We start from the raw sequence: 18,482 nt of genomic DNA, 5'->3' as shown, positions 1-18,482 counted from the left end.
TCTGGGTCTGGGACATGCCATGTGAAAAGGTAAGAGCCTGCAGGAATTCCTATTCAGTGAATGGTTCATTAGAGGGTTCAGTGAGATGGGAGTTGAAACACAAGGGGGTCTGCTCAACTCAGCATTTCTGCCAGAGAACAGGATAGGAAGAGAACGCCAATACTGTCACAAAGTGTATTGCGAGATGTTCTTCAAAGACCAATGGATCAGTAAACAGAGTACATTAGAGGATAAGACCCTGGACTGTTGACTGCCGATGGTGGCCCAGAAGGCTACAGAGCTTGGAATAAACCTGCAAGAAAAGGGCATATGTCCCCAGGGAGGAAACATAGTGCTCCAAACACTCCTCTTTACTCTGCTTAATATTGTTTAAATTGCTTCAGCACCCATTGGTGGTCCTGGGCAGCGACATTACTGGTCAATGATGATGGGGACAGCAGTGTGAGCAACATGAACAATAGGGGCAGAGATGGCCTGCACGACTTAATCTATGCAGTTTGAGAGAGAGGTGTGAAAGTGCACAGTAGATTATATATAAAGGCCAATTGGCCCAGCAGAATGCCCAAGGCGGGGGGAGGGGGGGGGGGGGGGGGGGTGGAGACTGACTGCCTGGTAGTGGAATGAGAGAATGACCTGAAAGTGGTCACTGTCACAAAGGTCATCATGAGATGGCTAATATAGGAAAGCCACGAGAGCAGGTGATATCGTGAGATCCACAGAAGTAAAGGTGCCATGGGAAGCACTGAAGTGGTTAGGGGAACCACCATTGATGGGACACAAATCGAAGTCTGTAATAATTTGGTCAATTAGGAGACCCACTACCCATTAAAGTGGCACTCCCCCACAGCAGGTGGTGTGCATTGAAGTCCCTGCGGAGGAGAAACGGGGGCGGGAGTTGCTGTATTAAGGCAGACAATTGAACATAAGGAAATGGCCTACCTGGAGGGAGGTTGACATTGCAAACAGTGACTGGCAGTCATTTGCACTGTTCCAACAGAATGCCCAATAGCCATGAAACAGAGAGCCATCATGGAAGTGCATATCTTGAAGAGCAAGATAGAACACAGAATAGGAGGAAACAAGACGACGTATTTCTGGTAGGTGACGATAGTATCCAATGCAATTCCATGAATTATCGTGTGGCGAAATCCAGGTTAGACAAAGAAGTCGAGAGGAAGTCATATCACTTGATCAGTGGTCGTCACCGATAAGGATAGGATGACATCTATGAACGGGGGATGGGGAGAGGGGGGGGGGAGATGGCGCCTCTGGACACACCAGGGGGGGGGGGGGGTGAGGGGAGGGGGGGGGAGATTGTCCTGGGACTTTGGTTTCTTCTTCTTCTTCTATTTCAGAGATGGAGGCAAGCAGGGCACAGAGGGAGTACAGGCTTTTGCAAGATCCAGAACCAAAAGAGTGCAGGCGACATTGGGGTGGACAAATGGTGCATCTCATGGCAGTTTTAGTAGCCTTCCGGCCTGTGAAAGGCCAGGGAGAGGGGTCCTGGGAGGAGGGGAGGGGGAGAAGGAGGGGGAGAAGGAGGGAGGTAGGGGGGAGGCTGGGCACAGTGCCATCACTGGCAGGTCACAAAGAAGAGGTGCAGTTCTTCAGCCAGGGAGGGAGAGTGGTTCCCTGAGAGAGATCGTGGAATCTGCAGTGTAGGGGGAAGGGAGAAGGGACAGGGCTGGAGTAAGGAAGAGTTAGAAGGCAGAACAGATGTAACAGAGGCAAAAGTTGAAGAACGTGACACCAGATGGAGTTTCTCATATTTCTGGCAAGCCTCAGTATAAGACAGGCGATCCAGAGACTTTTACTCTTGGACCTTTTTTTTCACTCTTGTGAGCTGCGCAATCTGGCAAGTGAGGGGAGTGGCGGTTAACTGACAAATGCAGTGACTTCCCTCATGGAATGAGTGTCCAGTCACCACACAGAGGGTCCACACCATACAGCAGGAAGACACATGGCTGAAACATAAGCACCGAAAGCACCTCGTGCATTGTGAGACGAACAGCTTCACCTCGCATCTGTTGCACATAACCTTGACCTTCTCCAGGAGGGTATCCCCCCTCCAAAAGAAGGGAACTGCCAGTATTGGTGTGGTTGTCGAACAAAATGAATGCTGCTGCATCACTCCAGATTACCCTGGGGTTCCTCATCAGTTTACAGGATGAGGTCCCTATGAAAAACCAGTCCCTGGGCCATATTCAGAGATTACTGAGGGGTAATAAACAATGGGACAATGCCAAGAGGATCACAAGCACGAACAGCTGCAGATTGGGTGGCAGAAGAATCTCTGATCAACAGAGCCCAACCGCTTCTTACTGAGAAAGTTCACTTCATCAAACTTGTCCTCTATATTCTCAACAAAAAAGACAATGGCTTTGTGGCAATGAATGTGTCCCCCATCCGTCCTAATACAGACTAAGTAGTGGGGAAAGTGTTTCATCCCAAATGGAAAGCCAGGCCCTCCTCCCATGGCGTAGCCAGGGAAGGGAAGGCTGCCAGGTCATACGAAGTAGCATTCAGTGATCCTTGACCAATTCAAAGAGAAGGCCATTTGAAAATTGCCAGATTTTTGCACCTACCAGTGCATGGCACATATTACAAACTTTAGCACCATTCTGTTTATAACCGTTTAATATTTTTGAACAAAAAAAATTTAATATAGCTAAAAGATGAATAAAAGGATATAAGCATTGTCTGACTTATCTTTCAATTTCATGTCAAATGTTGAAAATGAGGTACAAATTGGACCTATAGACCAGAAAATCCCCTTAAATTCTGAAGGCGCTTGTCAAGACTTGAGTTTACAAGGCTAGTTGGCTCCCATCTCAGACAGAGGCTAACGCAGAAGTAAAGTTTTGTAAGCCCGACCAAAGCAGAGCCGAGTACAAAGATGGGATACCAAAGGTAACAGACAGGTTTCTCAAAGGGTTATTTCTCTCCATAACAGGTTTCAACTCTTCCAATTTCTTCCCACCTCTTCCTCTCATTCCTTCCACTTTTCCCTTTATAATTCTTTCTGGCAGATAGTTCTTATGCAGTATATGTTCCAGCCAAACTTTTTTTCCTCCTCATGAGCACTTTTAATAATATTCTTTCTTCTCCTCTTTTCTTCATTCTACTCTGTACGTTCTTTTCTTCAATCCACTTTACCTTGAGCATTCTTCTCCATAGCCACACTTTGAACCTTTCTAAATTTCTTTCTACTGTTTTAATAGTCCATGATTCATTACTGTATAATACCACACACTAGACAGAACATTTAGAAAATTTGTTCCTCAGCTTCACTGAAATTATTCTAGATGTTAATAACAGCATCTTTTCAAACACCACCACCACCACCACCACCACCACCACCACCACCACCACCACCACCACCACCACCACCACCACCACCACCACCACCACCACAGCCTTCTGCACAGCTTCCCTTCCATGACAAGCTTTCGTGGTACAGTTAAGGATTTTACTTTTTCCTCCATCTATGAATCTGTTGGAGCTACCTACTTGCTTATTATCATTATGTTTGTCATTCCTATATTTATCTTCATTCCATACTGACTGTATCAAATTATGTGTCTTAACATCATGAGTTCAATGTAGCAGAACTGAGTTTTATAAACAATGATTGCAAAAACACTGATTTACACTATTGGTCAACCAAATCTGGCACAATTTAAGTAAAATGTCCTACAGGAGCTGAACTGTAAAGTGAACACATTCCGATACAGTCTGTCTGAAACTTGGCTGAATTTGAAATTTGATTAAACCCACTCAAATTGACTATAAATACAATCTATCACATGTATCAGGAACAAAATGTCTTGACCTAAATCTTTACTCCTTCCCTTAATTCATTTGTGTTTAATATGTAGGTTACTTCTGTGACAAATTAAATATCATGCAGTTTGATGAAGACATCCCTCAAAAAATTCATGTCATGTATGCTACATAAAATTAAGAGCAACACATAGATGAGCAGAACAATGTGTTCTGTGCTCATATGCCACATTTATGTACTTATAAACATTGTGACAGTTGTGCGTGGTGGTGCACCTCATATTTTCAGTCTTATTTAGTGTTTTCTGAGGTCATAAAGTGAGTATTCTTTGGAGGAACTTTTCTAATGTTTTGTTTTGTATTAAGAACAATGTAGTTTCAATGATGTTCATGTTAACATAATTTTGTAGTAGTAGTGAACACATCTAGTGTGTTACAGTTTCCTGACATCTTGAACAACATCTGCTACCCCTCAGGGTCTTTAGTGGTCCACTGGACAGTTGGTGGTGAGTCTTGGTAGCACTTGGTGAAATTTTAACTCTCTCTGGGCAGCAATAGGGTGACACTGTTAATCAGCACTTTAAAATTTTATGACAATTTCTGAGTGGCAAGTGGGCACTCCAATATTTTAAAGGCGGTTTTGAGCATTTTGTGTGTTTGCAACTGGAACACTAACTTTGTGCAAGTAACAGTTTTATTTCCTGCTAGACTAACATGCAGTGAAGCAACATCACTAGAAGCTTCAATATTAAACACAGTCATGGCTTGGATTTTGGTTCCGTTTCGACAGTGGCTGATCTAAATGGGGAACCTGTCAAATTTCATTTGCTGTTCACCCACTTTTAACTGCTCCTAGCTACAATCTTAATTCTATAACCTTGATGTAGAAATCCATATGCATTTAATGCTTTTATTAAGGTCCTCACATTTATTTTTGTATCTCAAGTGAATAAATACAACATTTAACATACTGTGTTGACTACAGTCTATTAATTTGTTTCCATTGTGTTATCATTCATGTTATTTAACTTATTTAATTGTTGTAATATAGAGTCATTATAATTAAAGCTCCCATTTCAAAACACTGTTAAAAAAAAAGAACCATGTTTCGAGTGACATCAAATTTGAATAGAATATGATTGAATAAGTGGGGTGCATTATGGAAACAAAAAAATTAATGTAAATTTTGCCATACGATGCTGTAAGCAGTAGAATTTGTAAATAAAATACTCAGGGTACATGACTGTTCCTCAGTTTGAGTCAGATTCTTGGCATGACCGTCTCAATGCAAGATCGCATGCTGCTCTTAAAGCCCTTTTCCGAGAAAGGTGACTGTGTACCAGTAGCTCTGTTAGAGGTTCCAGACACTCGTGGGTATGGAAAATGGCATTGGTCCAATGTCTGTCTAGGGTATGGGGGAAAATAATTTTGGAATTCAAACAGACAGATTCAGACGATAGAAACTCCAGGTAGGAATATCAATGGTGAAAAAAAAAAGATTTTACCTACCGTAAAGAAGACATTACGTTGCAGAAGCATACAATTAAAAGCAAGCTTTTGTGTATGAATAAAGTGTGTATCTTTTGCCGATGACAGCTTTGCGTACATGGCTTAACTGTGCCTCTTAGCATTAACATGTCTTTTTTACAGTAAGTAGCAATCTATATTTTTCTACACCGTTGAAAATACAGGTTCTTTTGAACAGCAGTGTTGTAGAGGAAGGAAAACAATTGATCCAACATCAGGTCAAACCCAACAATGGAGACCATGTGTTTATTAAAAGTTGTAGAATATGCTGGAAGCGGAAACTCGAGGCTCAATCAATCCAGGTCCAAGCAGGGTCGCCACCACAAAAAATTATCCAAAGGAGAGCAAGAGAGAGAGAGGGAGAAAGGGATACCGGAAGTACAAGTATACAGCATAGAACGGAAGTAATACTGCTAAGGCTGGAGCCCCATGGTAGCCAAGCATATACTTGCATAACAGTTGTGAGCTCCCAGAGGGAGGGAGGGGAGGTACATAATTTTGCCCTCCTAGTTCTTATACAAGACTAACATTGGAAGCAGTAAGATCATTATGCAGTCTGTCACAGATATCAATCCTCATAACATCCTTAGCAAAGCACAGAACATACTAAACTTGCACAAGCTCCACAGAATGATTCAACTAGTTTCCTACTTGGTATCCAGCAGCTCATCTTATTAGGCATTGATACTGCCTTTCCGCAGAGAGCACTTATTAGTGCACATCTAAACAGTTATGGCATAACTTTATGTCCACATAAGGTCTTCCTCCAGCTAATCAGTCACATCACAATAGAACTGCCAAGTTTTTGCAAAAAATTGAAATCACCTTCGAACCTTTAAAAAATTTCTTTAAACACCAAAGCTCTAAATGCCACATTAAAATACATGTTAGGAGCATCACATTCTCACAAGTAATAGAGCAAAATGAACATAGCAGTACACACAGCACTCTCAATCAATCCTAGATAGCATTCCTACCTGTGCTTATGCATTGCCAGCACCATGAGCCATATCAGGAGCAAAAGTGTTCCAGTCCATTCACACATTCCAAATGCCCACGGAATATGTGGAACATTGTCGAGGAAAATGTCTGGCAATGGAGGATATTTCTTCATATCAGGTACACGGTCATGTACTATAACCATCACAAAGGATGTGATCCAAGTCACAACAAACAAATATCCTAAGCTTATGAGGGCTTTCCATATCTCAGGTTGAAGTTGAGTAGCACGACCATCCTCAGAGAGTGGCGGTGAATGGTTTGCTGAATACTGCTGCTGCTGATCCAGGGGTGTGCTCCCACCATACAGGTACAAGAGTGAGTCTCCATTGCCCTGCAAGTAAAAGCTTTTTTACAGAAGTAAAATTTATGCTTAAATAAACAATTTTATTGCATACATGTTTTCTACATATTTTATACATGCACTATTACATGCCTGTCTGTACACCTGTCTTTCAGTTAGCATTGTAGTAAATAGAGCGGACGGAGGGAAAGGGGGAAGTTCTATCTCTATGCTCCTATTAAATGGGTCAAATAGCTATCTCTTTTAGGGTAATTGGTGAGGCTATGCAAGGGAAGAAAGAGGAATGGAATGGAATGGGATGGGATGGGATGGGAGAGGTTGTAAAAGGAATAGTATAGCAGTGTGGCATTGTTGGGCAAGAGGCCCAAGCTGTGGCATCAGTCGGCTGATTGCAAAGATTTGCTTTCTTTGTACACACTGGCACATGTGTCAGTGACCAATGACTGCATGTAGAGCTTACAGAAGGGGATACACTAAGACTGTGCTGGAGCAGAACATGCAGGTGAACACAGACACATGGTAGCAGACTGCTCTAAGAAACACAGAGTAAAGCACAAGGGAAAGATTTTCAATGCGGGAAATAGGGCGATTAATCTCTAATCCTAATTTGCAAACTGCCAGTTTGGTGGAAAATTGTTCATGCATGAGTGGATTTATATAAATATCTATGGCTGGAATACGTTATAATTCTAGATTCCAATCCCGTACCAATGTGAAACTATTTTCAATAATAAATTTATGCAGTTCTCTGCAGACTTCTAACTGTACCAATGATAATTAAAGGAAGTTGGAGATGAAAATGTTCAAAGCAAGCTAGGCAACACTAATTGATTTAACTATAAAAACAAGTCTGATAAAGGCAGCAATTACATTAACTCATTAATGCAACTTGCCAATCAATTTCAACAGTACACCTCACACATTCCACACAAGACCTCAATAAGAGTTCAGCAGCACAGTCTTTACTTGCCTCCAAAAACTTTTAATGTCCACAAATGCTGCACTACCTACATCTACATCTACATCTACATCTACATCCATACTCCGCAAGCCACCTGACGGTGTGTGGCGGAGGGTACCCTGAATACCTCTATCTGTTCTCCCTTCTATTCCAGTCTCATATTGTTCGTGGAAAGAAGGATTGTCGGTATGCTTCTGTGTGGGCTCTAATCTCTCTGATTTTATCCTCATGGTCTCTTCGCGAAATATACGTAGGAGGGAGCAATATCCTGCTTGACTCTTCGGTGAAGGTATGTTCTCGAAAATTTAACAAAAGCCCGTACCGAGCTACTGAGCGTCTCTCCTGCAGAGTCTTCCACTGGAGTGTATCTATCATCTCCGTAACATTTTTCAAGATTCCTAAATGATCCTGTAACGAAGCACGCTGCTCTCCGTTGGATCTTCTCTATCTCTTCTATCGACCCTATCTGGTACGGAACCCACACTGCTGAGCAGTATTCAAGCAGTGGGCGAACAAGTGTACTGTAACCTACTTCCTTTGTTTTCGGATTGCATTTCCTTAGGATTCTTCCAATGAATCTCAGTCTGGCATCTGCTTTACCAACGATCAACTGTATAGGACCATTCCATTTTAAATCACTTCTAATGCGTACTCCCAGATAATTAACTGCTTCCTGTTGCTGACCTGCTATTTTGTAGCTAAATGATAAGGGATCTATCTATCTATGTATTCGCAGCACATTACACTTGTCTATATTGAGATTCAATTTCCATTCCCTGCACCACGCGTCAGTTCACTGCAGATCCTCCTGCATTTCAGTACAATTTTCCATTGTTACAACCTCTCAGTAAACCACAGCATCATCTGCAAAAAGCCTCAGTAAACTCACGATGTCATCCACAAGGTCATTTATGTATATTGTGAATAGCAACGGTCCTACGACACTCCCTGCAGCACACCTGAAATCACTCTTACTTCGGAAGACTTCTCTCCATTGAGAATGACATGCTGCGTTCTGTTATCTAGGAACTCTTCAATCCAATCACACTATTGGTCTGATAGTCCATATGCTCTTACTTTGTTCATTAAACGACTGTGGGGAACTGTATTGAACGCCTTGCAGAAGTCAAGAAACACGGCATCTACCTTTGAACCTGAGTCTATGGCCCTCTGAGTCTCGTGGATGAATATCATGAGTTAGGTTTCACACGACCGTCTTTTTCAAAACCCATGCTGATTCCTACAGAAGAAGATCTCTAGTCTCCAGAAAAGTCATTACACTCTAACACAATACCCGTGTTCCAAAATTCTATAACTGATTGACTTACACATATAGGTCTATAGTTCTGCACATGTGTTTGACACCCCTTCTTGAAAACTGGGATGACCTGTGCCCTTTTCCAATTCTTTAGAACGCTACACTCTTCTAGAGAACTACGGTACACCGCTGCAAAAGGGGGCAAGTTCCTTCGCGTACTCTGTGTAAAATCGAACTGGTATCCCATCAGGTCCAGCGGCATTTCCGCTTTTGAGTGATTTCAATTGTTTCTCTATCTCTCTGTCATCTATTTCGATATCTACCATTTTGTCATCTGTGCGACAATCTAGAGAAGGAACTACAGTGCAGTCTTCCTCTGTGAAACAGCTTTGGAAAAAGACATTTAGTTTTTCGGCCTTTAGTCTGTCATCCTCTGTTTCAGTACCATTTTGGTCACAGAGTGTCTGGACATTTTGTTTTGATCCACCCACCACTTTGACATAAGACCAAAATTTCTTAGGATTTTCTGCCAAGTCAGTACATAGAACTTTACTTTTGAATTCATTGAACGCCTCTCGCATAGCCCTCCTCACACTACATTTCGCTAGGTTTATGTTTGCTGTGAAGTTCCCTTTGCTTCTGCAGCAGTTTTCTAACTCTGTTGTTGTACCACGGTGGCTCTTTTCCATCTCTTACGATCTTGCCTGGCACATACTCATTTAACACATATTGTATGATGGTTTTGAACTTTGTCCACTGATCCTCAACACTATCTGTACTTGAGACAAATTTTTGTGTTAGGCCATCAGGTACTCTGAAATCTGCTTTTTGTCACTTTTGCTAAACAGAAAAATCTTCCTACCTTTTTTAATATTTCTATTTACAGCTGAAATCATCGATACAGTAACCGCTTTATGATCGCTGATTCCCTGTTCTGCGTTAACTGTTTCAAATAGTTCGGGTCTGTTTGTCACCAGAAGGTCTAATATGTTATTATCACGAGTCGGTTCTCTGTTTAACTGCTCAATGTAGTTTTCAGACAAAGCACTTAAAAAAATTTCACTGGATTCTTTGTCCCTGCCACCTGTTATGAACGTTTGAGTCTCTCAGTCTATATCTGGCAAATTAAAATCTCCACACAGAACCATAACATGGTGGGGAAACCTACCATAAATATTTTCCAAATTATCCTTCAGGTGCTCAGCCACAACAGCTGCTCAGCCAGGGGGCCTATAGAGCCATCCAATTACCATGTCTGAGCCTGCTTTAACTGTGACCTTCACCCAAATTATTCCACATTTCGGATCTCCGTCAATTTCCTTCGATACTATTGCACTTCTTATCACTATAAACACGCCTCCCCCTTCACTGTCCAATCTCTCTCTCTGCGGTATACATTCCAATCCAAGTTTAGGATTTCATTACTGTTTACGTCTGGTTTCAGCCAACTTTCTGTCCCTAGTACTATATGGGCATTGTGACCGTTTATTAATGAGAGCAGTTCTCGGACCTTTCTATAGACACTCCTGCAATTTACTATTAGCACATTAATATTGTTATTCCCTGTTGCATTTTACCTACTCCTACCTTGCCGCATCTCAGGAGGCGTCTTGTCGGGTCTAGGGAGGGAATTCTCTAACCTAAAACACCCACATGTGCACTCCACACGTACTCTGCTACCCTTGTAGCAGCTTCCGGCGTGTAGTGCACGCCTGACCTATTCAGGGGGACCCTACATTTCTCCACCCGATAGCGGAGGACGACAAATTTGCACCACAGATCTCCGCAGAATCGTCTGCACCTCTGGTTTAAGCCTTCCACTCGCCTCCAAACCAGAGGACCACGATCGGTTCTGGGAACGATACTAGAAATAGTTAGCTCTGATTCCACCCCGCGAGCGAGGCTTTCCGCTTTCACCAATTCCGCCAACAGCCTGTACAAACTGAGGATGACCTCTGAACCCAGACGGCAGGAGTCATTGGTGCCAACATGAGCAACAATTTGCAGTTGGGTGCACCCAGTGCTCTCTACGCTGCCGGCAGGGCCTCCTCCACATCTCGGATGAGACCCCCCGGCAAGCAGACAGAGTGAACACTGGCCTTCTTTCCCGACCTTTCCACTATTTCCCTAAGGGGCTCCATCACCCGCCTAACGTTGGGGTTCCCAATAACTAATGAACCCCTCCCCCCGTATGCCTGCTCAGACCTTGCTGAAGGAGTGGCCACATATCCACTCTCAGGCAGAGCGTGTGATGCCACACAGCCAGCCTCCACATTTACTCTCGGCCTCGTGTGCCACGAACGCCACTGAACCTGCCACTCCCCTTGGGGAGAGAGTGGCCCAACTGTGCCCGGTACCTGCAAAGATGTCTCGACAGCAGGGACAGTGGGTGAAGCATGTAACACCTGGGGTGTACCATGCAACGCACCAGATTCCCCACTGCCGCTACACTCTGAGGCAGCTACAGAAATGCTATGTCCCACTGTAGATTAGACTCTCAAAAATTTCCAAGTTTGTATTGTTACTGCACTATGTGACCATAAGCTGCCCTAAGACTCACTTCACAAACACGCATCTTCACAAACACGCATCTTCAAAACCAGAGCTCCTTCCTATTGTGTGTGGAACTGTGAATTCACCTCACTCCGTGTCCTCCCTTTTACTTCTGACACTCGAACCCCCCATGGTGTATGTTCTCCTACAACTACTGTTAGCTTGCTCACAATTTGCTGCTGCTACACACCATGCTGGGCCATTGTTTGTGATGTTCACCATTACAATAACAACACCCCTGAAGCAACAGTCCAAATTAAGTAACAAATGTATAGGGAGTACGCCAAATACATATCAAAAATGATAAACACTACGTAATTTAACAAATTATTTCTTGGAAAATTTAAAGTTAGTCACTTTTGCTATTTGAAAATTAATCATCATTCGGTCACTACGTAAATGTGTTAAGAAATCAAAAATGTAAAGATAATATAATAAAATGTACCCAAAATCTAATGCAATGATGAATGTACGGCATGTAATTTGCATGTGCTCAAGATTAAAGTAGGACTGTGAGAAAAATGGAAGAATTTAACTTATTTCTTTTGGTCCAAGTTCCACCTCAGTCAGTCATCTGTACACTTGTATTCTGTTATGAAGATAAGTTTCCATCCATACAAGAGGTGTCCCATTAATGCCATAAGACAGTTTGGTAAGTAGAATTCTGTGATCCACACAAAGGCATTGTCAAGGTCACAGAATATACCAATAACAATGTTTTTTTTTTTTCTTTAACTCTTGTAGCACTCTATTTGCTACATCTTTTATGTATTTATGTATGTATGTATGTATGTATGTAGTTTATTCCTCTCTAATAGTACCACTGTGTGGACCTTAATCCAAGACTACAGCACTTACAAATACGTCTAGGCCCTTAATGTCAAACTATTTTTAAAAAAGATAATTTTTTACTATCATTTTCCATTTATGGATGCTGTTGCTTGTCTCAGAGCACAATTGGTGGAAGAAATGACAGAATGTGAGGGTATCACTTGAATGGCTTGGCCACTTTTGTTTGCTCCCCAGGATTTACATGTATAAAACTTGCTTGGATTCCCTACTGCAACTAATCTGGCACCTCCCATTATTGCCTGATGCTCTTCTCAGTGGGTTGAAATAGCAACCTCAGAGCCCCACTACTAGTCTCATCAAACTGGTTTGGAAGAAAAGGAGAGTATGGCTGTATGTGAAAAAAAAAAAATCAAGTCAAGTCCCAGGCACTTTAGGTTAATGAATGTTGGGTTGAACAGCTTTTTGAATTCTGTACTACAACTGAGGATGTGGAGATACACAAGCTTATTATAAACAGTTTACAGGCCAGTGGCAAAAAGTATTTTACACATCATAAAGCAGTTAGGCCGGCATAACCTTGTTGAAGCTATTCCTAACTTGAAAATTACTGTTTACAGAGATTAACACTAGGTTGTACCAACCGAAGGCATGTAGAGTACTCTATATCCAATTTTGGACTATTTTCAACAGTCAAATTCCCTATTATGATTGAAGGATACAGTGCAATGACAACTGACAATTTGCTTTTAGATCAAAGAAATGGGAATTTGAAGCGACATCATTCCGAATGCAAAGCCAATAAGCTAACCGCTGTACACCTCACTCAGCACAAGCTGAAAATTACTTGAAATAAACCAACAATCTGCCACTTCTTTTATAACTTTATTTGAGATCAGTTTGGGCTTTCATCCATCTTCAATTGGCATAATAAACCTGGAATGGAACTTTCCATAAATAAAGTTTTTGTAAAAGAGGTAAGTTCCTGTATTTCTTCAAGTAATTTGACCTACAGCCATGGCGTTACAAAACCAGTAGCACAGATAATGTTAAGAGTGACATTTTGATACTAAGTCAGTTCCAGAGCCATGCACAGATATCACAATTAGAGGGTGTTCTATACGACAGACAGAATGCAATGAACTTCTATTACAATCAAGACTTTCCACATCCAACCATTTCAGCAACACAACATATCAGACTGGTTGTGGTGGTATACATATTTGGCCACCAATACCTCCTGACATTACACAAACATTTTTGAAAATGTAGTGACAATTGAAAATTGACTAATTTACATTTTGTGTTTATTGTGAGTGCTCACCCTAACTAATGGTAAAAATAAAGTCAGCACACACCCTGCTGAAGAGTGAAGGCAACTGTGTTAAATTTATTGTGGACTGTCAAAAATATATAGGGGGAGGGGGGGGGATGGGGCAGGGTGGGAGACAACCTACACCCCCCCCCCTCCTACTTCCCTCCAACACTTAATTGATCATCCCTTGATGTCTCCAAATGTCCCCTATCAATCGATCCAGACTGAGTCTAGTTATGTTGCAAATTTATGGTTACATCATATAACCATCTAATCTTCAGCATTCTCTTGTAGCACCACATTTCGAAATGCTCAACTGTCTTCTTCTCAGAAGTGTTTATTGCCCGCATTCACTTTCATACAAGGCTACACTCCATAGAAACAGCTTTGGAAAAGATTTCCTAAAGCTTTAATCTATATTCTATGTCAAATTTATCTTTAGAAGCACCTTTTTTTGTGCCATTGCTAGTCTACATTTTATATCCTCTCTACTTCTGCCATCATCAATTATTTTGTTGCCTAAACAGCACAATTCACTCACTACTTCTAGTGGCTCTTTTTTTATCTAATTCCCTCACCATTACCTGATCTAATTCCACTGCATTCAATTATCCTTGCTTTGCTTTTGTTGATGTTTATCTGATTTCTTTTGTATCAAGATACTGTACATTATGTTCAACAGCTCTGCCAAGTCCTTTCCTGCCAGACAAACTGGCAAATCTCAAAGATTTTAATTCTTGTCAATGAATTTTAATTACTTCTCCAAATTTTTCTTTTACTGCCTGTTCATTGTACAGAATCAATAACAGCCCTTCTCAACCATGGCTTCCCTTTCATGTCCCTTGACTCTTAACTAGCATCTGCTTTATGTACAAGTTTTAATAACCTTTCACTTCCTGTATTTTACCTCTGCAACCTTCCAAATTTCAAAGAGTGTTCCAATCAACATTTTCAAAAGCTTTCTCCACATCTACAATACCTATAAACATAGGTTTGCCTTTTCTTAGTCCATTTTCTGAGATGTGCTGTATGATCAGTATTGCCATGCATGTTTCTACATTTCTCCAATGCTCCAACTCTGAAGTTGGCTTTTACCACTTTTTCCATTCTTCTTTAAAGAATTCATTTTAGTATTTTGCAACCATGACTTTAAATTGATAGTTTGGCAATACTCACGTATGTCAGTACCTGCTTTCTGTGGTATTGGAATTATTACACTCTTGTTGAAGTTTGATTTATTTCACCTATCTCATAAATCTTGCACGAGGTGAAGTAAAGAAAGGAAGGAAGATCACAGTTTAACGCCTTGTCAACATTGACGTCATTAGAGACTGTGCACAGGCTCGGAATGATTCCAGAACGGGAAAGGAAACCGGCTGTGCCCTTTCAAAGGAACCGTCCTGGCATTTGTCTGGAGGGATTTAGGGAAATTGAAGAAAACCCAAATCAGGATGGTCAGATGTGGATTTGAACCTATATCCTCCTGAGTATGAGTCCAGTGTACACCATGTGGGATAGTTTTGCCACAGCTGATTCTTCCAAGGACATGAATATCTCTGACGGAATGTAATCTACTCCAGGGACCTTTTTTCTATACTTAGGGTTTTCAGGGCTCCGTCAAACTCTTCTCAAAGTATCCTATCTCACATATATATTCCATCTTCCCATTTTACAATATAGCCTTTAAGTTAATTTCCCTTGTATAGCCCCTTCTTCCACCTCCATGTCGTCATTCTTTGCTTTCGTTTACTGTATGTGACGATGGATTATTTTTTCAAGCCTCTAGCATCTATGTTCTGTGGAAAGCGAAATGCCCAGTAAATATTGAAAAAAAAATGTAATTGTAGAACAAAGGTAATAAGATCAAAATTACAAGAATGTGCAAAAATTATAAAAGATCACAAAACCAAAAAATCAATTCTTTTACAAGTTTGTTACCAGGGATGACTGCCATAGAATTTAAACTACTGCACAATCCAAACAGGAACACAAATACTAACATGTATCTAAAGTAACAAGGCTTCAGTGAACTTAGTGTAGTTATTTGAAAATAGTGTGCAATGATTGAGCTGGTTGTACAGAATACCGTCTCTCATATGGATTAAAGAAAATTACATGTGAGCTAACGAATGTAGTTATAGCGACACATCAAAGAGGAAGCAGGGAATATGTGGAATTATGGACATTTTACTATTACAGTCTCTGAAGTTTTACAGAGAGGAGACATGGGAACACAAATAGAATCTACTGTAATGAAAATGTCAACCTGTTCTGATGTGAGGCAAGCATTCCTGACTATCTACAAAGCATATTACAATGTGCTCCCAAATATTTTGCTCTTCCTAACCAGTGTCTATTACACATAGCACAGTTGCTAGAAACGACAAAATCACATGATCATTTCTAAGATTTCCTGATTGGCTAGACACACTAACCTTTTCATAATGACAAGAGCTTGTCATGTGCAATTCAAGCTTCAGAGTAAAGTTATGTGGACAATACTAGTTACTAAATATTTATCTTAGACAGGAAGGGAAAAGGCTACAGTTTAACATCCTATTTATGACAAAGTCATCAGAGTTTGTGCACAGGTACAATTTGGTAAACAAGTGTTTTATTCCGCATACCAATTGCCAACGATATTCGAAGATAAGCGTAGGGAAACAACTGCTTAAATCTGGGATGCCAGCAATAGAAGATTACAAGGGAACATGTGAATAAAATGACAAGAGAGGCTTAATGCTTTTGTATCTAACAAAGAAAATAATCTGGCAGAAGGCAATTCTGACACAAAATGTGTCTTCATAAACTTTAATGTACGCTACAGCACTTTAGAATCCTCCATACTCTAACATGCTAATGATATTTTGCTGCCTCAAGACCATTTTCACTGTTTCACAGAGAGTGGAATTGCTCAGTCAAAAATGGTCCATTGTACACAGATAACATTCTACAACAGCTCATTTAGTCTGGAGTCTGTGCAGATCAGCATAATAGCTACACACTCAAAATATGAGCTCATACAACAGTGATTCATTATATTTTATCCATACAGAAGTTCAGACAGTGTTTCACGTATGTGTATTTCAATATAAACAAATGCTCTGGCAGACGACTGGAAGATCATACTACTACAAGAACATCCTACTAAATTGTATATGTTTTCGGACTACGACCTAAAACAAACCAGAAAATAGATAAGGTATTAATAGCTTACCTCCACACGGGACACACACAGTTGGTTTGGAAGAAAACCAGTGCACGAAAAATGCAGGAATATAGCTGGGTCATAGCCCAAAGCGATAATAGCCTGTTGGTTCTGCAGCTGTAGGCGTCGGATGTCTGAAATTAACTTCTTCAAAACGCCAACACGCTAAACATGTAAAATAATAAATGTGTCATTGATATTGGGCAACAAAATGTATTATACACTGTATCATGTACATTGGTGTTTTTACCACACTGCAACTGGCCAATTCCAGCACAAAGTTTGTTCAATAATAAAATGAAAAAGATCCGAACTGAAATAATTCAAAATTAAAAAAGGTAATCTACGGTACCTGGGGGCACTGCTGAAAAATTTCATGCCGTATATCTTCCTCAGTTAACAGCAGTAGAGCCCTGCCATCAATTTCGTTCTCAACGAATTTCTTAACTATTATTTCTTTGTGGTCGTGGGATTCTAACCACTTCGCAACACTGTCAACTGTCCATTCCAAAACTGTGCCAGGTGCCATATCTCACTGTTACAGAAGGAAACATAATTTAAATAACTCAAGTGACATTTAAACAATTAATAAACTTTACTGGATAATCAAGGAGCATTTTTGTCACAAGAAGGAATGCATCCGAGAAGCTGTCGCTATCGATAACATCACTGTTTACGGCACTTGCTATACAGTTACCATTAACACGAACGAATCAATTCATGTCGCCAAATTTCCAGCATCTTGCACTCCTGCGCAGTGACAGCATTTTGACACATGCTGCTTTCTGCTGCGTCAAAGATACACTCAAAGATATACCGCGACCTTGTTGCGCTTCTGTTATGTTTCAATGCTCCCGGAAGTTTAATACCTTTCGTACCTCGTAGAGCTACTGCTGCTCCACTCCAGTGGAACTGTGTCATGTAGCGGTTTGCTGACAGTGGTCTACTGCGCTTACAGTTTTCAGTACAGAACCACTCACGGTCTAAATGTGATTCACCACTGCCATCACCTCGTACTGAAGCGGGCGAAGGTTTGTGCTCCTTATCACCCGAGATGAGGCATGCGGAAGCATTAAGTAAACAAATGTCGTACTGTTGTGACGCGCTTGGTACACTTACTGTATCATTTGTTCTTAGATAGCCATTTAAGTTTTTAATGAAATAATAAAACATCAATAACAGGAATAAGATACGCACAAAAGAGCAGTTTTGTGAAACAAATAGATCTGAAACACTAAAGTGACACGTATATTGGACCTAGAGTCTCCGACGTCTCTATAAATGGTTCGCGACGTCGATTGTAATAACAGTTAGGGCCCTTTGTGTTAAGTTTATAGAAATTCGAGGGGAATAATAAGTCCTGAACGGTTAGTTACTACGATCCTTCAAAGTGTACTCAAGTAAGTTTTCGCAATAGCTGATAAAAATAAACAGACTGTTTAACTGAAAGAGATTTTAGTTTCTTTAAGTAGAGGTAAGATATACATTTATTGTGATTAAAGACACGAACACGACACAGCATATTACCATTAATGATAGTAAATTGTTAATATTGTTGTTTGCGAAGAAGGCACGATATTCTTGTAAATATTAATTCTGTATAGAAACATTCTTTTTACGGGGCACAGAATAACGTGCAAAGAATCTGTGAAGAGTAAAACAAGAACCACAGAGTAAATCGTTGGCACAGAGCTTTCATTCTAGTTACTAAATTGGAGCTACTCTTGGTACATCGGAAGGTTATATTTGATGTGTGTCAGACTGTATTTTGTCATGCTAAAGACA

At 40.8% G+C, this 18,482-nt stretch overlaps 1 protein-coding gene across 3 annotated transcripts in view; it reads right to left on the bottom strand.

Moving 5' to 3' along the window:
* The window catches only part of LOC126284059 (ceramide phosphoethanolamine synthase-like), a 69,622-nt gene extending 51,831 nt beyond the window's left edge, over positions 1-17,791 (bottom strand). The window contains exons 1-4 of one of the 3 annotated variants that reach the window (XM_049982652.1): positions 17,576-17,791; positions 17,050-17,232; positions 16,707-16,862; positions 6,288-6,643 (exon numbers count right to left, since the gene is read on the bottom strand). In XM_049982652.1, coding sequence (XP_049838609.1) covers positions 6,288-6,643; positions 16,707-16,862; positions 17,050-17,226 — 689 coding nt within the window. In that variant the 5' untranslated portion in view covers positions 17,227-17,232; positions 17,576-17,791. Of the gene's footprint in view, positions 1-6,287; positions 6,644-16,706; positions 16,863-17,049; positions 17,233-17,394 lie in introns of all 3 variants that reach the window. The other 2 variants (XM_049982650.1, XM_049982651.1) reach the window with 2 other exon arrangements.
* Between the last annotated feature and the right edge of the window lie 691 nt (positions 17,792-18,482).

This window comes from Schistocerca gregaria, chromosome 8 (genome assembly GCF_023897955.1).
Source record: "Schistocerca gregaria isolate iqSchGreg1 chromosome 8, iqSchGreg1.2, whole genome shotgun sequence".
Lineage (NCBI taxonomy): Eukaryota > Metazoa > Arthropoda > Insecta > Orthoptera > Acrididae > Schistocerca > Schistocerca gregaria.
The sequence above is the reverse complement of the archived record's forward strand: the minus strand, read 5'-3'. Positions and strand labels throughout refer to the sequence as shown.